Below are 24,586 nucleotides of genomic sequence, written 5' to 3'. Positions count from 1 at the left end.
TTAAGTCGCACATTCAAGCTGCCGTAGCGCACCCTGGTGAGTGCTGGTATCCCGTTAGCCTGTTGACCAAAGCAGGAATTCAGTTGCATTTATCTCTGCCGATCTCACCCTTTTGCGCTTGTGCATTGGCGCTTCCGCTTGATCGGCGTCTGCGGTTTCTACTCTCTAAGGGTATACAGCAGTCTTAGTTAAACGTGCCTCTCGCACACGATTACACGCTTTTTACACACTGCCTTTTGTGGGAATAACTGCTCGCTCTGCTTAGACTCCATCTTCGAGAGTTTTAGTGCTCCTTAATGAAACAGGTGCACTTGGAGTGAATGTTTTTTCATTGGAGAATATGACCACTCTTGTGGTCATATTTCATTCATTCATTCAAACGCGCGTTGTTTGGTCGTTTAATCATTCCCTCATGAACGTGTTCTTCCAAATTAAGAAATCTGGTATAGGGCATGCTCCTCTCCACCAGAATGTTTCAGTAAACTTCACGAATAAATCATTGTTGATGCTTTACAATCAGTGCATCCGCACTGATGGTAATCAGGCAGCGAATTTATAATAATTAAGCTATTACTACTTTCTTCTTTCCTCCGTTAAAATATACATTTCATATAGGCTATATTTATGCGTGCACTTTAAGTACGCATGGTGCCCATTTGTGTACGTGCTTACTCTACATCCTGCATTCTGAAGGTTATTTTCCTATTGCGCCATTTACATTCTGTCATGGAAAGCTACCTTCCTAATCTTGAATGCGCCAACTACGCTACCTGCATTTCCGCGTTCTTTATTTTGAATTTCGTTACCGATCCCAACCAGTGAAAGGGAAAAAAATTCAAGTGCATTTTGAACACATTTTTTCTCGTGTGCTTTCATCACTATGAAACGAATTACGCAGATCAAACCCACACGTTGGAATCTGAGAAGCGAAGCTTTCGTGGAGCGCTTAAATAAATAGCACTCAACTGATTATATTCTGTGCAGCGTCTCGAACCATAGCAATTATTCGCCTGCCAATGAAGATGGCAGCACGCAGGGATCCCCACCACGTGACCCCCGTGTGCGTGCAATATACTGTCTCCGGGGTCGGCTTACTTTGCTGTGACTTGCTGTGACAATGTCTCCAAGGTGGGCGCGCCGACTACAGTGGGCCAATCGTCCCGGAGATTGTGCAATAGTAAAAAAAAAAAAAAAACTGCGCTTTTCTGGGCGAGACATTGACCATGCGCCAATCCCCGAGAGAAAAGACATAGATAAGTTTGTTTTACACAAGCAATTCCGCTCTTGTTGACGTGGAGTTGTTTCACCCGGGATATTTAGATACCATTTGTTGTATTACTGCCTACTTCCGCAAGAGCAAGGCCAGCAGCCAGCCCACATGTAAGGGTAATAAAGAAGGGATTGCTGTCCGACATGTGTCTATTCAGCAAGACAGCAGCTGCAGCAGCAGCAGTGGCGGGAGAGAGGAAGGAAGAGCTCGTGAAAACTTCGCTTTAATGTTCACTCGCTCACCCACCCATTCCCTGTCAGACATAGGTTCAAGGACTTCCTTTCGATCTACTCGTCAGAGGACCATTACTGCGCCTTGTACCCGTAGACAGTGTGCAACGAGCTCGGAATCTTTCGCATTTACGAGCAGTAGCCCCAAGGACAGTGAAACGGAAATTTTCAGAATGCGGTCACCTTTGTACGAAAGCAGCGTAGTCGTCGATGGTGGCGCTGCGGTTGGCTCGGAAGAAGCGCTCGGAGATCCGAAAAGGTGCTTCTGGGAATGACGATGGACAGTCTTCGCCCCTTATTTCCCCGCATGCGCTGCGAATGGGGCATTTGTTGTCTTTCGTTCAGTCATCTTTAATTTATGGTTATTTCATTCATTCATTCATTCATTCATTCATTCATTCATTCATTCATTCATTCATTCATTCATTCATTCATACATACGCACATTGTTTCGGTCGTTGAATCCTTCCCTCATGAACATGTTCTTCCAAATAATAAAATGTGGTATGGAGCATGTTTCTCTCCACCAGAATGTTTCAGTAAACTTCACGAATAAATCATTGTTGATCCTATACAACACGATGTGAATGATGCCTAAAGAAAATATTGTCACCCAGACAATATCCATCATCATTTATTGGCCCTTGCGGGGTACTTCATAAGGGGGAAGCATGCACATTACTAGTCGCAGTAGTTATAAAATCAAGACAAGAAAAGGAAACAATTCAGAAACGTGTAAGGGCGCAAATGGTATGGTCGTTGAAGGCATGGCGAATGTAAGGCTGGAAGAGGTGTGCGTAAAGTACTTATTTTTGGTAATGGGTTGTCAGTACCTGCCTCAATTTTTCTGGATCACGCTCATGAACTACGGTTTCTGGCAGCTCGTTCCACTGCTCTATACCGATGGGTAGGAATCATATTAAGGGAAACTAGAGCAAAAAATATATCAATCTAGACTGATAAAGTATTCTTTCAAAACACTGCAGTGGTTAAATGTACGATAATATGTCAATCATTAGGACAGAAAATCAATGTTTCATTTTTTTAACACGAAAGTGTTTTATGCCGGGGTCCACCAAGACTTCACTGACGTATTTCCGTCACGGAAATACGTCAGCTTACAATGTACACGAACATAATACAAAGAAAGAAACCAGAAGAAAAAGTTCCACAAACATGCAAAATTTGGAAATCGAACCCACGACCTCTCGGTCCGCGACGATAGATCGCCGAGCGTTTAACCCATTGCGCCACAAACGCATTTGCAGAGAGCTACACAGACGCGCCTTATATATCTAACACTCCTCCGTGTACCCGCGCTCTTGCTCGGGCGGTGCCGCCGCCTACGAGCAGAAAAGAGAAGTACTGCATTATGACACTAACGCGCACCGACAGTGAACGCTTCGGTGGTCTCAGCACTACGACGCCTCGATGCCAGCATTCGAAGGGACGCTGGCATCAAGAAGCACTACCAACGCCACCTAGGTGGCGTTCACCGTACTCAGCACAGCGGAGCGTGGCCTCCGCAATTAGCTCTGAAAATGTTTCTGAAGTTGATCGCGGAGGCTGCAATTACGACGCGCTGTACGCGCTGATTTGACTCGGTGACGATTCAGTTACGTGCTTTGTCTTGCGCGTTGTATTAGTGTGTCAGTTACGTGCTTCGTCTTTCGCGTTGTGCTAGCGTGTGCAGCGTAGTGCAGCTTCCATATGCACGACGGTTGCTCATGGTCATCGACGTTGGTAGTCGTGATGGAGGAGACGTGCCACCAGGCGTCAGCGTGGGTGCATCAACGCCTAAGTGCGCTTTAGCCACAAAACACCAATATACATTATATATCAATGTGCAATAAACATTACACTACTTCTGTGAAGACACGTTTCACTTTCGTGTTCTATACCGATTCCTATATAAGAGGGATCAACCACATTTTTTTTAATTTAACGCCCTATCCCCAACGCCGATACGTTATTGTGATCTCACTGATTTCAGAGTATCTTTTTTTTTCTCGTTGGCACAGCAAAGCATCGTGACACTTGCCATATTCAGTATTTGGCTCCATGAGAACAAAGTACCGTAGGTCTTTAGCGCTAAAAATTAACTGGGTGCTAACAGGCGCTGTTGAAATCTATGACGTCAGGGTGAGCTGGTGCGCTTACACCCTTACTCATTACACATCGGGGCCACAGTCCGACAACTGGGGCCGTCCCCCCCCGAACGATTTGTTTATAATAAAACGATATAAACAATATTATTATTCATTTGTAGTCGTAGTAGCAGCAGCAGCAGTAGTAGTAGTAGTAGTAGTAGTAGTAGTAGTAGTAGTAGTAGTAGTAGTAGTAGTTAGTAGTAGTAGTAGTAGTGGCAGTAGTAGTAGTAGTTATACGAAATACGCACGGCATAATGCTTTCCTTGGTGATCACGGCTCCACCTTCCAGGCACTGCTGCAGAACTACCGCATGATCCTCATCTGGGTCCCCAGTGCCGGCGGCTTCCGCTCGTCCACTTCCGCTTCCGGGGATTACGTGCAGCCTTTCCGTGACCTTTCCTGCGACGGCGACCATGAGACGCGCCATGCCATCCCTGTAAAGGGAGTGACCTCTCGAGCCGCACACGTGCTCGTGGAAGTCATCACAGGGACCCGGTCGGCCGCCCCTCTGGCTCTGGCTATGGATGTGGCCCGAGCCACTGTTGCGTCCTCTGAGGTACTGCTGGAGCCACAGGCAGCCCGAGGAGTTGCACATGCCCTGCCTCTGGCGGCGGTCGGAGGCGGTGTCCATGCCAGGGAACGACAGTTCTTCCTGCGTTTAGCACCACTCGTACAATGAAGTCTACTGTTAAGAGACAGTTGGGTAACTGACCACAGACCCACATGTTTTTTTTTTCTTTTGTAGTAGTTGTAAGGGCGCTCGAGGCGCGTAAATGGCATCGGTGCTGCCACCGCCGCCATGATGTCTAGCTATAGGCAGCGCACAGAGAAGTACGACGTGTATACATATAGTTTCACATAGCCCTTTTAGAAGATTGGCTAATGATGAATGATAATAATGACTAAATAGTGACTAATAACACACATTGGCACACACTCGGCGGCACATGCCAAGCAGCCAAAGAATGAATGGCACTGATAGAAGGGAACTTTAAAAACATCAAAGAAGCTGTTGAATATCATGCGCTGTGCTATTATCATGTCTGTTGACTTTAGAGATGCCTGTGAAATAACTTATCATGACAATTTATTTTTTCTCGTGATTTACTGTTTCCTTACGCAGAATGAAGGGACGTTCGTGGCGCTGCTTTGTCGCTCACAATTAAACAACACTATTCGTGCAGACGTACGGATAAAACACACGATTGATCCCAACAGTGCCTAGCATCAATATCTTATGTACACTAATGTGTCTCATTAATATCGGCTGTACAGACGTGGCAGCACTAACTGCTATTGTGTGTGTGGGCTCACATAATTGAAGAAATTTGTTTTCCTTTACGTGGAATGTGGAATCTAACCCGCGAACTTGTGGAACTCAATGTCACTTAAAAGCGAATATTTGTATTTCCGTAGGTGATTGATTTTCCCGAACATAGGGGCGTGGTTGCGCGATCAATCTGGGCCGCACTCCGCGAAAATAATCTCAAATGCTGGCAGTAGAGCCTGGGTTCTGCTCATAGGCACCACACAAGTTGTCATAGATAGCTATAACATTGCCTCATAAATGTCCGGCGTGGCCCGTGACACAGTATTCCCAAACATTGATATCGGATATCAGTCCCCCCTTAGGGTAAGGGTCGCACTGCTAGATTACAAGCAATGCAACAAGGGGCAGAGCCCGAGCCCATATGTATTAAGAGTTGGTCGAATAGGGGTGGCCAGGAACCATCGGCGTGCTGGTGACGGGGAATGACGACAAAGAGCGCTCCCCTCTTCGTGAAGGAAACATTTAAAGCTATTGGTTTTTTTGCTCACTGTGCGGTTTCTATGTACTTGCTGCATAGCCGTTCTTTATCTGACCTTGCGGGTGACCTTCGAACGTGCTTACATATAGAAGTCGCTGTCTAGCCCGGAAGGGAAGCAACGATAGCGATAGAACGTCATTGGAGAAGTATACGAAACAGGGTTCATAGCTTTATCGGCCGTCTAAGTTGTGTAAACATTCGATTATTATTTAAATTAAGAAGCGCAGTTTCACGCGCGCACAGACAAACATGAACAGATATCACTTGATGACCCCATGCTGCTGTCCCCAACGCTGGCATGATCAAGAACGCCGACATGGGGGGAGTGAATCCTTCGTGCTGCATTTCGCTTCACCGCGTCTCGGACACTTAAGGTTACGTGACCTGCCACACTGGGTGCACGGGAAGACAGCGATAATGAAGCCAACAGCTATATCTACTCGCCCTTGGCTTTTGCACCCGCCGCAGATTACCTCCAAGATAAGGCGCATGTACCGCGTATGCGCTCATCCAAGTGAACAGCCAAGCGCAGCCGCGGCCAGGCTAGAGGAGGAAACGCACGCTCACCTGCTCACCCCTAGCATGTGCTTGATCACGTTACCGCCCCCTTGCATTTGAAAATTAGGAGATTGGGAAGCAGCAAACTCGCGATCGAAGGAATGCGAAAGCAACATGTTATTCGCTGTCTGAGGAGTGTTGTTCTCTGAGCGTTTGTACAGACGTGGGATAATTTCTTTGACCCATGCAGCAAGGGTAGAAGGTCAGTCGAAGTCAAGGACAACAGCCGCAATGGTTGTGTGTCCGGCACGCTTACCAGGAGCAGCAGGGTGCCGTCAGTGTCCCTCGGGTCAAGGTCCGAAGGTTGGTACAGGCGCCTGTTGAAGTCATCCTTGGTGACTTTCTTGTAGATGACCTTCGGTTCGGCCGTCAGCCACATGTACAGCAGTATGGCGTCTATGATGAGCAGCAGGATGATAACGGCTATGCCAGCCCTCACGATCATCCGCTTGTGCTCCCGTTGCGCCATGCGGTCGCTAGGGCTTGGCGTAACTGTCGACATCGACATCTCGGATAGCTGCGTGAGCACCAGAATGGAGTTCGGTTTGGATTCCCACATGCCAACGGCTAGATACATAAGGGGATGTTGTGTAAGCTCAATTTTTCGTTACTCACAACCATACAAAGAAAACCGACAATGAAGCCCGATGAAGGATATGGGAAATTCATTTTATTCATAATAGAAATGGCAGAAATAAAATTCTTCCCAGCCAATCTGGCAACTCATACATCAAAGAGAGCGCATCTGTATAAGCGAGTTCCGAAACCCTTCTGTATTAGTATGGGCTCGTTTCCTAAAGCTCGCGGACTAGCTCGAACGCACCAGCAACTGCGCTCGTTCCGAGCGACAGCATTCACGATGCACTGCAACACCACAACGCAAGCTTTCACCGCGTCTACCGCACAAACTCCTAGCTATCATCCAACGTGGAGCCGGTGTGACGCCCCATGTGAAACAAAAACCACCTATTCCTAGTTTAAAAAAGCCGCGCACGTACGATGTCGTCAATTCGAGAGAGATTAACGCAACGTAATCTTTATTTTATAATGATGCATCGCTTTCAGAAATAAACTCGGCGCTCCGAAGCACGTTCCGCTGCATTTACGTTTGATATCGACTACGCCATAGCACACCGGCCTTTATTTCCAAATAAAAACCGTTGCGGAACTTCAAACGACAGCTTACCTGTAAAGTGAAAATGCAAACACAAGTGTACGAAATGGCAGCTTGCCGCAAATGAGAGCTGGGCCGGTATAACGTAAATCCATTCCCATCTGTCTTACAGCGAAGCTGTATATGACTAGAATCCCGGGAATTCTTCGTCTCCGTCGACAGAAAAACTACAGTTGCCGGAAAGTGGCAACTGTAGCATACGAAAGCAAGGAGTGACGTCACTACGCTTTCATGTGTAAGAGAAGAACCCGCCTAGCAATTGAATTAATTTGTCTTGTGATAGCGCTATTGAAAAGCCACGCATAGATGGGACTCCCGAAGAGCAGCGTGAACACGATGACCGGTGACATGAGCAGTAACGTCAACATGCACAACGGCGTTGTGCTCAGGCTAGGCAGGACGCAGTGGTTCCTGCCCAAACCAAGCAACGCACTGTTAGGACACCTGAAGAGCCACGCGAAAAAAGATGAGCGACGTAAGGAACAGCAACGTCAATATTCATAACGGCCTCATGCTCAGGCTCTGCAGGACCCATGTTCAAGGCTACGGCCCATTGGTCTATCGGATCAGGTGATACCGCAGCTTCGCTGGCCCACCACCTTCAGAGCGTGGATTGGAGCCTACATTTGGTTTTTCGAATTGGCCATTAGCCCTCCGTGATAAGGAAAAATGGCTCCGGCTTTGCCCGTTTGGGCGTGACGCCCACCTGCATGGGCTGGACTCGAACCATTCTTGCCTATCACGGAGGGCTAATTGCCGGATTTGGCATAAAAACAGCGCTTTCACAATTCATCTACCGCACTGGCCATCCTCCTCTCCACTAGCTTGGGTATTTGTGTATGAGTAAATATAAGCGTTTGAGCACGAGTACTAAGCAGCGCCCCTCACGTCAATGGCGGCGGATATGGAACATCCTTTTAACCGCAGGTGTCACGTGGTACGTGAACTTTATCGCAGGCAACTAGCCAATAAACCCTCCTATGCTACCTCATAGCACCAACACTGCCAAAGTCGATACCTTCACTACGGAACGGGGGAGATAGAGCGCTCTGCAACATCCGGATGGAAATGACTCCCCCTCGGGTGCTGCATCTAGTATGATATACGCATAGATGGCGTCTCGGGGCATTTGTTCACGAAGCAGTTCATACTCTAGAGCATGTCGCAAAGACGTGCTTCAGCCAGTAATTGTAACCTGGTTAGATATATTGTTCGGGAAGTCAGCCTCGCTGCTATGCTTCGCTGCAGTGCGTTCTGCGGTTAAAGAAAACTCCCTAAAGTGCAGCTCTCGATTTAGTGCCGCTTTAGCTGCAACTGCCAGCTGAAGATATGCCAAGTTACTGCACAAGTCAAAAGTGTCTACACTCCCACCACGAATCATCTGCTGGAATGCTGTGCAATTGTAAGCTCGCCAGAGGCAGAAATTCGCAGTCGCTCTACGTTCACGACTTGCCCTCTAACAATGGGCCGAACTGTACATATTTCCGAGCAAGAAAAGACACACTGGTATCAAGAACAGTGATGACAGTTGTGTTGAACAAAGAAAGGTGCGACACAAGTGCCAGTGCGTTCTTTCGCGCTCTCAAATATTGCGTACCAGCTCACGCGTGCAGTATGCTATCTTTCCTGAAGAGATTTCGTCGCCCATTCTACAAAAAAAAGAGATCAATTACTTAGAGTGGTAACTCGCTCTTTGAAACAGTTACTGCATTAATTGTTTGGCAAACGAACAACCAAACAAAAAAAGGACGCTACATAGCTGGGAAAATCAGGGCCAATTATTTTCTTCTGAACTGTGAGTAGGCCGATTCATTGATGTCCCTGACATCGCGATTATATTCATTTAACAGCATTTTCTGTATATAAGTAATTTTAAATTTAGAGCATAAGATCCACAAATGTTTCCAGGTCACACTTAACGATGATTTTTAAGCGCTATTAAATGTTTCATAGCGCTGAATAACTTCCTATATTTCGTAGGCACCGCATTTGTCCTCTGCTTTCTTCTTACGGCTTTAGCCTTGCATCAGTGTCATCGGGCCACATTGTTATCATGGAATTACTATCCCCTCATAGCGAGCGTAATAGAACACCCGCCGCGATTCAACGTTACTCGCCCACGCCCTCTGTCTTATGCGACATTGGCTGCTACACTGTCCTCACCTATGACGTCATGCCATTGAACTTACGTCATGGTTGCCTCTGGCTTTCACTCATCGGTTACAACTGAGTCTGTAAGTAAACCTCAACGTGAACACAGAAACACTTATCACCTGTGACATCTGGCTTGAATCTGCCATGTTGACCTCGCGGTTGTGTCACCACCCTTGACGAGACGATGCTATCTTTACAGAAAAGCAGCGCTTTAAGAGGATGTCTGGACACTGAGCTTAAGACGGAGGCAACTGCCAGGAGCAGTGAGCGAGCACGACAGACAGCCGGAAGCTGCCCACTTCTTCTTCTTCGACTTGAATTAGTGGTGCCGCCACGCCGCCTCTGCTGCATTTAGCAGTAACTAGAAGTTTTTGAAAATTTTGCAACCAGCATTCATTATGAACCCCCCCCCCCCGCCCCAATGTTTAGTACAAGATGAAAAACAATGATGTCTTAATGGTGGCAGATTTGGCAAGTAGGTACGTCCTGATGTCTTGTTTTTTGCCCAACTCAGATTGAATGTAAAGAGATAAAAATAAGACAAGCGAGAAAGGATGGCAGGATCGTGCCCATCTTGTAATATTTTCTTGCTAGCATTTTTACCTTCTCCTTTAGACTCAACATGAGTTGCACCCATTCGAACAAAGCCACTCCACATCAACGGCCGACTATGCGAGACAGGAGTATTGTTGTGTGTTCTCCAGCGAACATGAGGTTCATACCCACTATAGGGGATCGGCCAAGAAATGGGTGTATTATTCCAAGTAATAATTAAACATACGTTTTCAGGACTATTATAGTGCAAACACTGTTGAAAGGTGAAATTAGTTGTTAAAATAAGTGAAGTAACTAGCACTTAGAATCAATTATGCTTAATTGAAAAGTACACAAATATTGAAAAAGAGTTGCAAATTTAACAAGGCATTCGGTTGCACTCAATAAGAAATTCCTGGACAGTGTGTGAGCCTCTTCAACCACAAAGACATGGTCAATCGGACACAACTCGTCCTCGCCAAACACAGGACGGGTCATACCCAGAGTAGACACAATTGAAATTCTGGGTGTTCTCATTGACACAAGGAGCTGTAATGCTACGGCCCTAAACCGTCTCATAGAGCAGGCCTATAATACTTTAAGGCTTCTGGGCAGGGTCCCAAATTGAAATGCACGTCTCAAGAAGGACAATCGCATCAGAGCATATCAGGCCTTCTTCCTCAGTCATGTCACGTACATTGCATCATACCTGAATTAGGGGAAAGGAGAGAAGGCTAAGGTAGACACACTTATATGCTCCGGACTCAAAAGGTCTCTGGGACTCCCGCATGGAACGAGTACCGAACTCCTCAACAAGTTAGGACTTCATAACACAATATATGAGCTCAATTGAGTCCCATTCGATGTCACAAATTGCAAGACTCTCCAACACTAAGTCAGGGCGTAAAATTCTAGATGAAGTCGGAACACTTCCTCGAGGAGGAGACGTCGCTAAGTTCAAACTGCCCAATGAGGTGGAGACACAATTACTTGTGGACCCCATACCTAGAAATATTCATCCTGTCCACAAGAAGGGCAGAAGGGACGCCAGGGCCAAATGCGTTCTGGGTAAACTGAACCAACAACAAAGCTCAGCTCTTTTTGTCGATGCAATTAGTTATGGATCGGGCAACCGTTACGCTATTGCCGTGGTCGATGAGAAGGGCAAATTAATAAGCGCGGTGTCACTAAGAACGAGCTCGATTCATACCAGCAAAGAAGAAGCATAGCACTGGCAATTGCAATGAGGAGAATCTCCACGATTTTCTCCAATTCCCGCACAGCTGTTAGGAACTACTCAGACGCCTTCGTCTCAATAGAAGCACACAAGTTACTTCTACACAGTCTTAATACTCATAATTACGAGCAACTGGATATCTCGCACCTAACCTGGTTTCCGGCTCATCAGGCCACTCGGTCAGCCCCAATGGCTGCAATCCTAACGAGAAAGCTCACTCTGCGGTGCGAGATCTCACATGCCACGCATGAGATCAGGAACTGCTCCAGGATGACTGCAGCTCCTACAACGACCCACTTAGTACTTTTCACGAGATAACCTCACACTACAGGGACGGCAAAAGGTTATTTCCTCCCCCCCCCTCTCCCCATTGGAAGCTCAACCGAGCTCAGGCAGACACATTAAAAATGATTCAAACCAAATCTTATCCCACACCTTTTGTGCTTGACAAAACTGACCAGGATTTCCCGCGGAATGCAAAAGTTGCGCATACACTCCCTGTCTATTTGATCATATGTTCTGGCTGTGTCCCAACCAAAGGGCTTCGGATCTCAACAATCAGGAGGACTGGAGTCGGCGCATATCCAGCGAAGTCCTCTAAGATCAACTCCTGGCCGTCCGGAGAGCTCACGACATCGGGAAAGCCTTTGGCCTACCGGTGCCTACGTGGACGGAGCCACCGACTTAGCCTGGTGGCTTTTGCCCTCGGGCCCAAGTTTCTCTGGACCAAAATAAAGTTCTTGCCAAATCATGCCATACATACAAAGTCTTTAACCCAATAATTTATTATCATGTGAAATCTTTCAAAGTCTGCATTGTAAACGGCAGCTGAATGCTGACGCCACCGTGTATCAAGAAACTATTAATAAAGGCCAGGCCAAGTATTGTGTCTGGTGACGCACTCTGGTCTACCCTTAACCTGTGTAGTCGTGTCACTACATCCGGATCCATAACAATTCGCAATGTTAGAACCCGGTCGTTGGCAAAGAGACGCAAACTAACAGACATGCGCAGATTAAGTATAAATTGCACGAGTGCCAGTCCTTTGTATGTATGCTAATTTGTGCCCCTCATCTAATAGTTATGTTTCACCAACTAGCCTAACAACAAATACTCCTTCGATCACAGTCTATAACACAAGAAAGGCCTTTACCTGACATTTCGGGCAGAGGATTCCAGACAGTGGAACATCGCACATGCTATACGGATTGGGAACAGTAGATTGAAGAGTTGTCGGGAAAGCTGTTGTAGTCACGACCCTCATTTTTGCTCGTCCATCCTATAATGAAGGCAACAAGTCCTATTTCATGCAGTCTTATTCATTTCTCTATAGAAATTTGTGGACTGCGATGCTCCGTTCGACTTGTGGTAACCCTTAACAGCTGAAATCCTTCCCGATGTCACGTACACTTTATTTTAGTTTTCCTGGTTACGTTCGAACTGGCACAGCATTTCTTCAAATTCTCGGCGGCGCTGGATTGATTTAAACAAGGGGCACGATCAAGCGTTCAGCTCTACTCGATAAACTTCCTCGTTTCCGTGGACATCGATAAGGTTTCTCGTTTCGATGTCCACTGGAAGACAGCGAAATGCAGCCGGAAATGGACGCTAACCGAGCACCACAAGCAAACGAAGACCACCTATTCGAAACGTGGGAGGCCAAGCTCGCCCTTGGGGACCTGGAAGACCAACGGCAACTCGTCGCCAGGGCCAAGAGGGCAGTCGAAGCCAGAGGGTTCCTGGACTAAGGACCCTTTCCACCTCAGGGTGATACCGGGCCTCGTTCGGGACACTGTTTCAACAATAAACGTTTCTTTCTCTCTCTCTCTCTCTCGAAGTCCATGGTGTAGGGACTACAATAAATGCTTTACTCTTTTGGTTCGGGAAATGCTGAGAAAGAGTATGATGATGATAAAGCTTTATTTAAATATGGATGGATCATCGACCTACTAAGGACATTAGAGTTGGGTAATAAGATGTCGACAGGGGTAGCGACCGAGGGATGCTTCCCCGCACGGTTACACCCCGCGAAGAATGTCCGATTCCACAACAAAGGCCTACAACTGTCGCTTGATACTGTGGGCCTGTGCTGAGGAACAGATTAATTCCTGACCCCAGTGCTCTGACCCCAGTGCTGTCGACGCTGGGCTGCATACTGGGGGCACTCCCACAGCAACTGCCTCATGGTTAGCGCAGCTGCCGCTTTGCGACAAGGGCAACCTGATTGTGCCCGTGGTAGCTGCCCCACCATGTTATTCGAAAGACGTATTTTTATTTATTTATGTGCACACCACCGCGCAAGTACACGCAATATATTGAGTGCTGTACCGGTGCGGGCCTTGTGCCCGACTACTTGGCATGCGCGTGACAAGGCTTTACAGACAGTGTATCTTCCTTTGACGTACGCTGTAGGCAGGTAGTCTACTGTAGGCGTTTATGGAGCAGTGGTCGTCGTTATCGTTGTTCTGTTAAGGGCGGCTCTGCGCTTCCGGGATTTTGTGACCGCACAAGCGTTGCTACGTCACTGCGGCTTTGAGAAGTCAGTATCGCGCTCGCAGTGGCGTGCACCGCTTCGTGCCCTGGTACGCCGCGGTGACCGAAAACCCACCACACTTAACTTTCGACTGGTTGAACATTGCGGAGCCTCCTGTTATGCCACATCTACAGTATAGAAAGGACATCTATAGTAAATACAGTGTCACAGGCGATACATCACTTAGTCTGCACAAGCCATTCATTCGCATGCTCCGCACGGATTGGTTTAACACTTTTCGGGCTACAGAGAAGGGCACATAAAGACTCGAGAATGCAGAACGCAAAAGCGCACGCCACGAATACAGCGGCCGTTCGCATGCATTGGCCATGCCAGCTGCTCCTCACGAAGCCGCGTCTGTTGGCTGAAGCAGGTGTGACTACACGAGTTTGGTAAAGATGCGTTCCTTTACTATACACTCGTATTCCTGGAAGAACACGAAAGAACTTATCGCGAACTTCTCATGGGGTTAGTTCCCCGGCATCTGTCTCAATTTTAACGTTCCGCCTGTGACATCACAGCCACACGTGACATCCGCGATGCTCCGACGCGACAGCGAAAGAGAGGGGGGAATGAATGGGACGTGGCGTCCTCTATCGACCAGCAGCGCTATCGATTGGCGCGTGGACCCCCGGGCGAACACAAGAGAAACAGCACTCGCGGCCCACGCCCGGCAACGCCACCGGTTCCGCGGCGGCCGTTTGGGGAAGCTGTTCCCGAAAGAGGGGAAAGCACTGGGCAGCGTTGCCATCTTGGCGACGGCGCAGACGGGAGAGACGCGTTATCACGCGGAGCGACAACTCCCTTTTCGACACCTGCGTTTGCAAAGGGATTACAAAAAAATACGGAGGAGGAAGAGCCGAGAAGGCAACGATCTGCACCGGGAAAAGGAAAGGTCAGACGACGAGCGACGGAAGAAGGTATCCGCTTACGAAGCAGACGGGTTTCGTCGATTCGTCGGGGGAGAGCTGGAGCCATGGTAGGGTAAACGGCACAGCCGCCGAAACGCCTGGAGGCACCGGCGTCACCCCCTACCACGCCAACCTTGCTCCCAGTCATCTTAGGCTTCTCCGTTAGCCCCGGAACGACCCTACGAAAACACAGGGGGAAAGATACTGCAACGCTCAACGGGCCCGTGGGAGAAAGGAGACGAACACACACAAGCGCACGCCACTGCTTCGCCCTTCGGAACGACCCTTTGAAGCTTCGCTCTCACTGGAGTGCCGCTGCACCGCCTCGCTTCCCTGTGCTGCAGCAGTGCACGCTTCGCCGTCGTTCCCGGAGTTTCTGAGGGAAGAGTGAAATCGGGAACTGAGGGATACAAGGAAAAGGTTCCTTTCCTGACGACCCCATACGCGCGGGGAAGAACGGGGAAGTCCTATTCGTTTCTGTCTACCGCCTGCTCCACAACTGCGAAAGAGAAGTGTGCCGGAGAGACTTCTGCGTTCTTTCGTTCACTGCATCTTCTAGCTCTGTTTCCGTCGGTGCCAAGAAAGAGAGGGGGAAGAGTTACTTTGTTCGCAAAAGCCCCCCTCGCCGAAAAAAACCAAGCACGCGTCGCATAGACACGACGAGCCAGCACTTCTACGACTGAAACGCAAGGTGAGAGCAGCTTTTTCTTCTTCGTAACTTCTCTCGATTCACGTTTCTTGAACGCCCGCTTCGCGCGTCACTTGGGACTCGCGAGCTTCCCGGCCGCCACCAACGGCAGTGTGACGTATCTGTGAGCTCGGCGCGCTCTACGGGTAATGGGCCCGGCATATGCTGGTGCTTCGCTGCGTCTTCCCTGCTTTTCAATGACGCCGTGAATGGGGCGTTGAATCTGTACCTAAGAGACGGTGCAGGTATTATAGCCGAGTCGTGTTGACATTAACGAACTGATATGGTGTGCTTACGTGTCTCTTGACACACATAATGACGATGCTAATGCAGAAGCTGGTACAACAAATTTTATTTGCGAGCAACCTAAGCCTTATGCGACGTAGTTATTCCCTGATGTGTTTGATATCAGCGCTACACTTTCTTTTCCTGCAGTGTACATCCTTCACAATACCTCGACGACATTAACTATGCCAATTTGACGACTTAAAGCACCGATATAGCCAGATTGACTTCACGAACATTGGGAAGATGCAAGTTAGGTCATTATCAGGCTGTTTACACTTTCGCAATCCCAAAATCAAAAACTGATTTCTCTGTCGGTATGCCTAAGAAATCGATGTTCCTTTGCTGTGGACCGGATGTCATTCATCTGTTAGCAGAGTTTCTCTTGCGAATAACTGGCATCTTCATGTTGCCTTCATTTACGTTAGTTTTTCGTCACATGATGACGCAATATGACGCACTGCTTGTCAGTGGTCGCGCCTACATTTCGAAACATATGGGGCGGTAGTGGTAACTACGCAGTAACTTGAGATAACCCCTGCGGTACGTTATCTCGACGTGTGTGCTTAGCACACATAGAGGGTGGTTAAAATAACTCTCCCCGCTATGAAGATGTTATTGAACAAGGAGATTTGGATGCATAATGACGTGGTGGTGTAACGCAAGAGAAACGTCTTAAGACGTTACTCACTGGAGTCAGACATGAATAATTCAAATAGGCTCGAGCCTTATGCACTCGCCTGTCCGGCTTATTTCTATAAGCTTATACCCTGATACAGATATATCAAGCCAAATCCATCACTTCAGAAGATGAGATTGCTGTGACAGCTTTTGGCAAACAATCAATGTGCAGCCTTTTACTAAACGGCTGCAGCGATGTTGCTGAAGAGAAAAAGAAATGTTATAACACAATCACCACACACGCCAACTAGTTTACAACTTAATCACTGTGCAATGAGGCATTTATATTTCTGCCTATATTCGAAAACATGTCGGCCTGTCCAACTGTTGGCTCTTGAGACATCTCTGGTTCTGCCACTGTTGATCACTTATATTTGAGAAATACGAATTTCTAAAATTGCACTGTAGTGATCACAAAATGCGTTCGATGTCTTTTTCATCATGACATTCTTCTCTACGAAGGCATTACTCGATGACATCTGCTCAGTACAGTCAACTAGCTATTATAAATTATTTGATTTTATGTTTCCAGAACCGAAATGGAGTCGGGCACGAACTCAGTAACAATGATGGTTTATAAAGATAAATACTTTTGTTTGCGTTGCATTGGGATTCTTTGACGTCTGTCGATTTACCAGTAGTTTTAGAATGCTGTTATCTTAGTTATATTGTGTTAATTTATTATGCACTTTATAGACCATTCCTTTCGCTCTTACCAAGTATTATTTCATGGTTTCTATAGGTTATTCCCTGTTATAGTTTCTAATGGGTTCTTCAAGTATATATGGATAACTAATATGTCATATTATTTTCTATTTGCAAAAATGTTGTGTTACTAGTATGCACTCCGTGCCATATAAATACCCAGCTTGAATGCAATGTAATACGTTTTTTTTTTTTGCGCTACCGACACCGGTTAATATTGCTGACGCCAGTCAAGGAGTTGTTGTGACTGCTTTTTTGCTGCAAACTTAAGGGTTCTTTTTTTGTTTGATAAGGACACGAAAATTCGGCGTTTCTGACTGTGAATCAGCAAAAGCACCGGTTTTCTACCAGCACACGTGCTCTTATGTTGAATAGTTTGTCTTCTGTAGCACTTTTTCGCTCGGTCGCAATGTTAAGCTGCTCTCATTTTAGTGCAAGTTTCAGAAAATAAGTTCAAATCGGGCCCCTGTGGGAGGCAGCTGAACAACAAGCAGGCCACAGAAACGAAACAATTCTATTAGTTATACTTTCTGAATGTTCTATTGTTCTATCAAAGCTTTCAAAATCAGTAATTGTTGTCACCAAGAACGTACACATCAGTGCTTTTTATTTTTGTTCTTGAAAGGTAACACTAACCTAAATGTCTATAAAGTCGCTCTGGTGCTCTGTGGTGCTGGCATTAGAACAAGGGTGAAGATTTCCATTAAAACATTAGTTTATCTGGAAACCTACAAGATTTTAAAGGAACTTGTGCAAAACTTTTTTTTTCACAGGGACCACGTGCGTACAATATGTACGAGATTGTATTTACAATGCATCCAAGCTTGTCAAAACAGTATAGCTGACCGACAACTTATGCAGCATCTTCTTTTCTCTCCTCTTTTTCACGCTGCGAGGTGTTGCTGCATTGTCGGCTCGTTCATGCACAAAGGCCTCGTAACAATATGGAGTGACGTACACAGACCATCAGGGGCATATATGGGTTTGATAAAAGTGAATATGTGTAACGATAGCTGAATCCATTCCTGTTAGCACAAATATATTTTGCAGCTCAAATAGAACAGCTGCGCTCACTGGTTGAAAATGGTTAAAGTAGCTAACGCAATAGCTCCATCGTCATGAGCCTATACTTGTCATCTACAGTAACCGCAGGACGAAGGCTCCTTCCGGAGATCTCGGATTACAACTGCTCTGCCCTACGGGAACTCAAGCTGTGCCTGCAGATTTCCTAATCTCCTCACTGAATGTGCCGCCGTATGATGTATATCTGTTTTAGTAGTTTATCTGTGTATTTGTAGATAATTTATTCGGCCTCATGCTTTAAGGAAGGAAGTGGAGTGGTAATATGAAGTCACAGTGAATGCAATATATTAAACATAAAACATTTTAAAAATTTCGCAAGGCGGTTGTGAAACGCAGTTTTAGCATTAGTGATTGCATAAATGAGTGCCCGAAGCGGGGTTTCGGTCGACTAGGAATTCTGGAACAAAGGACTCTTTATATTTGTGGGATATGGCGATACACGTGAAACAGAGAAATTTTCTCGTTTGATAACCCGACCGCTGAACAGATTTGGATATATTTGTTCCACCTATAAGAGAGAGCACAATTCTACTGACTGCAGAGAGCAGAATTGTGATTTAGGAATTAACTTTTCGCCAAAAAAATTTATGAAAATTGAAAAGGCGAAGGAAAGCAGGCACGAAGTTGAGAAATTCATAACCCTGCACCAAAAGCAGATATCGCAGTTATGTAAATTGGCTCTGGTAAAAAATCACAAGTCGCCAAATGTGACAGATGAGCTTACAGATTACGTGGTGTTATTAGAACGTTCACGGCGGTTTTGCTAAAGTTCACCTCCCAAATTATTTGTATATTTTAGGGCAATGTACAAAGTTTGTAAATTTTAGATTTTTCAGTAAATGCAGTTTAGAGAATTTTTACAAAACTATTGCTCAATCATCGAGCTATAAGCGTGAGGCTTCATTTTTCTCAAATATTGCGATTATCAGCTACGTAAAAAAAAGTTGACCTATTTAAAATTATACTCTCCACTTTCGCCAAGGCATCCCTGTTTTTGTCTGACAGGCGACACACTTCAGTGCACTAGATGCCGAGGAAAAGGATTTCTCCATCTGTACTTATATAAATCGGACCTCCCGAGGCCATCGCTTGCCCTGAAGTACTGTCATTTCTTGTTCATTGAGCCCTTTCTTGCTGCTTTACCTGTTTACGTTAGCCGAGCTAGTTCATTTCACAGCTTTATCTATTTGCATAGCGCGTGTGCGTTTGCCTTTCACTGCCATCCAGTGCCTCTGGAAGCGAATAGAATCTTCCAGTCGTGTCGCCTTTCTGCAAGGCATGTGAAAAAGGATTCACAAGATTATCCGCTCGGAACTCCGGCGACAGGTCCGGCTACCGCAAGACCGCCTGCGCGTCCACTGCTAGTCGATAGCTAATGGAATGCATGAAGAGGTGATGTTTCACCGGCCCTCAGCATCCATACTACCTTGTCGTCTGCTTATATTATTATAAGACGTTTCTTCTTTCGCTCGAAGCGCAGGAAATGTCGAACCTATAACTAGCCCAGATTTCTGCATTAGGTGTTCTTATTGGGAGCCTTCCTATCCCTTCCACGTTCCCACAAATCTTATTTTGTTAACAGTTTTTGAGATGAGTTGATGACGGTGAACATGTCGCTCGTAAGCTTCTGGCTTCGTGATTTTCTTTCATTGATGTTATCCGCTCGCATATGTTGGCAGGCTGTTCTAAGGGACAACAACGTCTGGCCACTTCTATCGCGAAACGAGCAGCGCTTATCGCTTTCGCCACACGCATTTATCTCACCACCTCAGGCGGCTGTTTCATCGGGGTAAATGACGCAGAAGCGCTGAGTGGACAACGTGAACGAAGAAGATGGAACAGGCCGAAGCGAATTCGAAACCAAGGCAACGACTGGACGGAGTCGATCCATAAACGAGGTTGTGCCGGCTCTCGCCGGCTTCTGACATCGAACGCTTTGCGGCACGCCGGCCTCTCTTTATTTCACTTCTATTTCTTTTTTTATCTCCTCTTTATCACTGCGCGCGCCCTCGTATAGTCACGGACCGAAGGACACGGTTCTATCGTATTGATTCAGCAGAGTGAACGACTATTTGTGTTGGCCAACTAGTCGATGTCAGTCTCTATGGACGTGTCCGGCAGTGATTGGCTCACAACTAATTCTCCTTCTATTTCGCGTCGAAAGTTTGTTTTATGTGTTTAATGATTTAATGCTTATTATCTGCTAAGAAAAACTTACTCTCGCAGTTCACGTCATTAAAAAGGGATTAGTACAAATATTTCTAGTTTGAACTGCAACAACCTTTCTCAGTTCTGCAGCTCTAATTAACGCAAACGTAAAGGGCCTTAATGAGACACTATGTGCAGCTATTAACGGGATCTGTCCCGAAAAACAATAAACGTTTTTGCACTTGACTACGTCGCTCCAGTTTTCTGCATACACGATTTATGTTATGATGTACGACTTGCTCTGGAATGGCAGGCACGTCTGCCGAGAAGTTTCCTATGCAAGTCGGAGATGTTTTCCTTACTAATGACGATTTTTGTGGGGTACTCTCGATAATTGACGTTGTCTTTCCTGGTATTGGACATAAGTCATGGAGATAAATAATTAGCAGTAGCAGGCACCGAAGCGCAGCAGTCATACAGGCGCAGTTGTGCTTATTCTATGACTTTTCCGTGCTCTCGGATTATACTCAAGTCACAATCTTGTTCACAATGTCTGTTTTTGACGTCATTTTTTTACGATTATGAAACCATAGACACAACTTAACCGTTGAAAAATTAAGATGTTTTATGCTTTTATGCGGTGTATCTTTCAATAAACATCATGAGCCTTTTTGTTGCCACGTATTTTTTTCAGTTTTTTCTGCCAGTGTCTTCAATTTTGTCATAAAAAGGGGCTGCGATATTTGTAGTTTTTAACTGCGAAAAAAGTACCATTTGGTTGCTTGCGTCGTCAGCTTTTATCATAGCAGGATGCTTCGTTACCTGCAGTTTTCGTTTTTCAAAAAAACTATTTTTCGGTTGCCTGTGCCATCAATTTCGTCATAACAAGATGTTTAGTTACACGAAGTGTTCAACTGCAGAAAAACTAGTTCTTGGTAGCGTGCGTCATCAATTTCTTCGTATCACAGACGCAGCTGTAGAGTATATGTTCGGCGAAAATAATTTGATGAAAAAATAATTCGGCTTTCGAATTTTAGCGAAGGACAAGAATGAACAGGCTGAGCGTAGTTTCAGTGTCAGACAGAGAACGCTTCGTTGCATGCAGGTCTTTACTGCGGAGAAGCCACCTCTTGATTAAACTACGTCGACAATATTAGTATTGCGATTATTTCCCTAAAGCGAAGTAAATTGATCAACAATAATTTGGACTTTGAGCAATAGAAGAAAGAATGCATGAAAAAAAAAACGTTTCCTTTCTACCTCGATGTACTTAGTACCTGTGAGCAAAGAGACCCGATCTTTGTGCCGCCTTCGAATGAAGTCGGCTAGCCTGCAAGCGTAAGCACTTAGTTTATAGTGAAACACAGTTCTCTCATCAACGATGAAACTTTCATGGATGTTCCAAGGACTGTAAATGGATGTTCGTGCGATACTGTGAGAGTCTGTAAGGAGAAAAATTGGTGGTTTAATTTTGCAGCTCCTTACGGGCACTTAATTAATGATTCAGACATTGGCAATCTACAATAGTTGCTAATCTGAACTTACTTTGAAGAATAGCGCATTCGTCAAACATTTATATAAAATTTAGATTTACCAGTAACACTGTATTTCTTTCGTTCGCTGCTATAGACAGTGCGATTCATTTTAATACACTTCAAACTTTCCCTGGCGTTTCTTGCATGTTAACAGAGAAGTGGCAAGTTCTACTTCACTTAGGAATTGTGTTAAGGACGATGTACGCTATCGAATGAACGAAATGGTGTCGAAGTGCGTTTATGTGTACGAACCGTGGCATTCGCAAGTTGATTTTCGAAAACCGAAGCTCAGTAATATATGATCAAATATATAGTTATTTTCTAGTACACGGTATTGTACAAGAAGGAATGTGCATTTTCCTATACAGCTTTTTTTTTCAGAAACAACAAAACTCTGAGCTAGAGACATATGCGGGTTAAACAACCAAATATGTTTAGTTTTGACAAAATCGATCCACTAGGAACAATTAATGATGTTGCATTTAACATGAGTTTATAATTTAAATTTTTTCGCACTGCGTGCAAACTACCCATTTTTTGACATATTTAATTGGCATTTTGTAGTTTAGGGTGATACTCTGCTGATTATATCCCAAATGTAATCTCAAGTCAGTCTTACCGGCGCGGCTGGTTCTATTGGAGGAAATTTTAACCATTTAGCTGCTTAGCAGATATTAATGCGTTAGTTAGTGGGCAATTATTGTAGTAAAATTAGCGCACTTGTGGATACATGGATGACTACCGAGGGAGCACTCGCATTTGTTTCCCTTAGTGTTCGTCCACGGATCCACAAGTAAGCGGCCTTGGCAACCCTTTAGGCGTCTTCAATGAAATGTTTAGTACTGAGTACAGAAAGGGCTCCGTTTATCACATTTGTCCTTGATGAGGATGTTTATGTCGCATCTTGCTAGTAAGAGCTTTCACCAATTTTTGGAGTTGATACTTCTTATACCGGTGCCATGGAAATGCAAAAGCATACTTCGATCGTTATGTGCAAAAGTACTTTTTGACCTCTTTGTGCAATGAATCTTTCATTGCAATCAGATTCTTTTTGCGAGGATGCAAGCTCTTGCTTGTATTGCGTTAATTTTATTGCGTCTACGCTGTTGCAGGCAAAATGTTCTATGAGAATACATGGTCGAAAACTAAGTCGCGCTTCGCAACTTCATCAGATGCCAAAGACGAACAGAAAACAGGTTTCTACTCTACCTTCATCTAGTTATATATCTTCGAGAAAAGAAAGCAACATGACTGGCGACGACCACGCTTTGCGTCCGGGACAAGATGTTTTGTTATATCTAATTTATCATTGCGAGGGGAAAAAGCTTTTTTCTTTATTTGCCAGGGTCTTCAATTTTGTGATATAAAGATCCTATGAAACATTCATTGCCGGATACAGGAAGCAATGATTACGTGTGTACTTTCTCAGAAAGGTAAATTAGATAAAAGTAGAACATAAGCCAGATTCCTGTTCGTCCCCACGTTTTCATCAAGTTCAAAAGCCTAATTCATTTTTTACGGAACCGTTCTCGCGGACAGTCAAGATAACAACAAAATTAGCGAGGCTGCGCGACTGAAAGCTGGCTTCGTCGCACTGAAGGCCTGCATGCAACGAAGCACCTCGTGTTAGGGCTAACAGCGTGCCTGCAGTCTCTGACGTCACCCGCGGATAGCGACCAGTGCGGGGTCTAATTAACGGCCGCGGCATTTGTGTTTGTCGCACGCCCCTTTGCCGACCAAGTCGGTCTTCTCTGTTTCTATACATGGTGTTGTTTACTCGTCGTGTTTGTTTTCTTTACCCCTTCGTGTTGCCTTTGACGGCTCCAGAGACTCTGAGGCTGATTAATCTGCTCGCCACTTGTCTCTTGTTGAAAGCAGATGGTTCCACGGCTGTGCACATGTTCTCTTCCTATCTTCTAACGCGGTTTCATTTATTCGGCCCCACGACAAATTGCTTTATTGCGCGACAAAGCTTTATTTATTATTTGCACTGGTTAGTGACGCCTCTTGTGTGCCACACGCGTCTGCAAAATCTGTAATCAGCCATATTTTTGCTTGCTCGCGACTAGCCCGACGTGCGTTTTATTAGCAGACATAGTACTGCTACCTAGCTATGCTTGCGTTCAAACGGAAGACCAAGAAACCAGAATTATGCGCATTGTCCACATGTAGTCTTGCTCAGTTTCTCTTTAAAGATATAAAGACGATGTTCTCAAAATTGAACGAGGGTTATAATCAGGCATTTTTTATTTGCTTGCGACCAGCACGATGTCATTTTGTTTGGCAAGCATACTGTATTGCTATCTATCTGTACTTGTGTCTAAACGGAAGTAGAAGAACCCAGCCACATTGACATTGTCCACCGATAGCGCTGCTTAATTTCTCTGTAAACGTATGATGATGAACTTCTCAAAGTACACAAGCTTAATTAAGATTAAAAACTCAACAGAGAAATTACGTTCTAAATCAAGAGCAGGTAATTGCAGCGTAAAACAGTGTGGTCACTTTTGTAAAATTTGATATCTTCCATTTTGAAAGGGCACTGATAAATTACTGCATACGTGTTCACACGATTCTACATTTCTGTGAGTACTGGTTTTAACTGACTTGTGAGAAAAAGACATGACGGGGTCGTTATGTATATGGCCAGATTGTGGTTGTGCATTTACAACATAAGAGAGAAAGCCGCGGAGAAAACACTGGAATAGCTGCATTGGCGATGGAAGTCGTAAGTCACTCTTAATAACCGCGAAAGGGCAGATATCTGAAACGTAATATCCGGGATTCGAATATTGGGCACCTTTGTTTTATTATGCCTAAATCAACACTACTGGACAACGTTACTTTAAGCTGCATGGGTAAGTTACGCTGCTGTAATAGCAAAGCGGACACTCTTACCATG

At 45.5% G+C, this 24,586-nt stretch overlaps 1 protein-coding gene across 1 annotated transcript in view; it reads right to left on the bottom strand.

Annotated features, from left to right (window-relative positions):
- Positions 1-24,586, bottom strand: part of LOC125939877 (uncharacterized) — a 225,827-nt gene that overhangs the window by 4,160 nt on the left and 197,081 nt on the right. The window contains exons 3-5 of the mRNA XM_049655383.1: positions 6,273-6,533; positions 3,899-4,302; positions 1,684-1,812 (exon numbers count right to left, since the gene is read on the bottom strand). Coding sequence (XP_049511340.1) covers positions 1,684-1,812; positions 3,899-4,302; positions 6,273-6,524 — 785 coding nt within the window. The 5' untranslated portion in view covers positions 6,525-6,533. The remainder of the gene's footprint in view (positions 1-1,683; positions 1,813-3,898; positions 4,303-6,272; positions 6,534-24,586) is intronic.

Source organism: Dermacentor silvarum, chromosome 9 (genome assembly GCF_013339745.2).
Source record: "Dermacentor silvarum isolate Dsil-2018 chromosome 9, BIME_Dsil_1.4, whole genome shotgun sequence".
NCBI lineage: Eukaryota > Metazoa > Arthropoda > Arachnida > Ixodida > Ixodidae > Dermacentor > Dermacentor silvarum.
The sequence above is the reverse complement of the archived record's forward strand: the minus strand, read 5'-3'. Positions and strand labels throughout refer to the sequence as shown.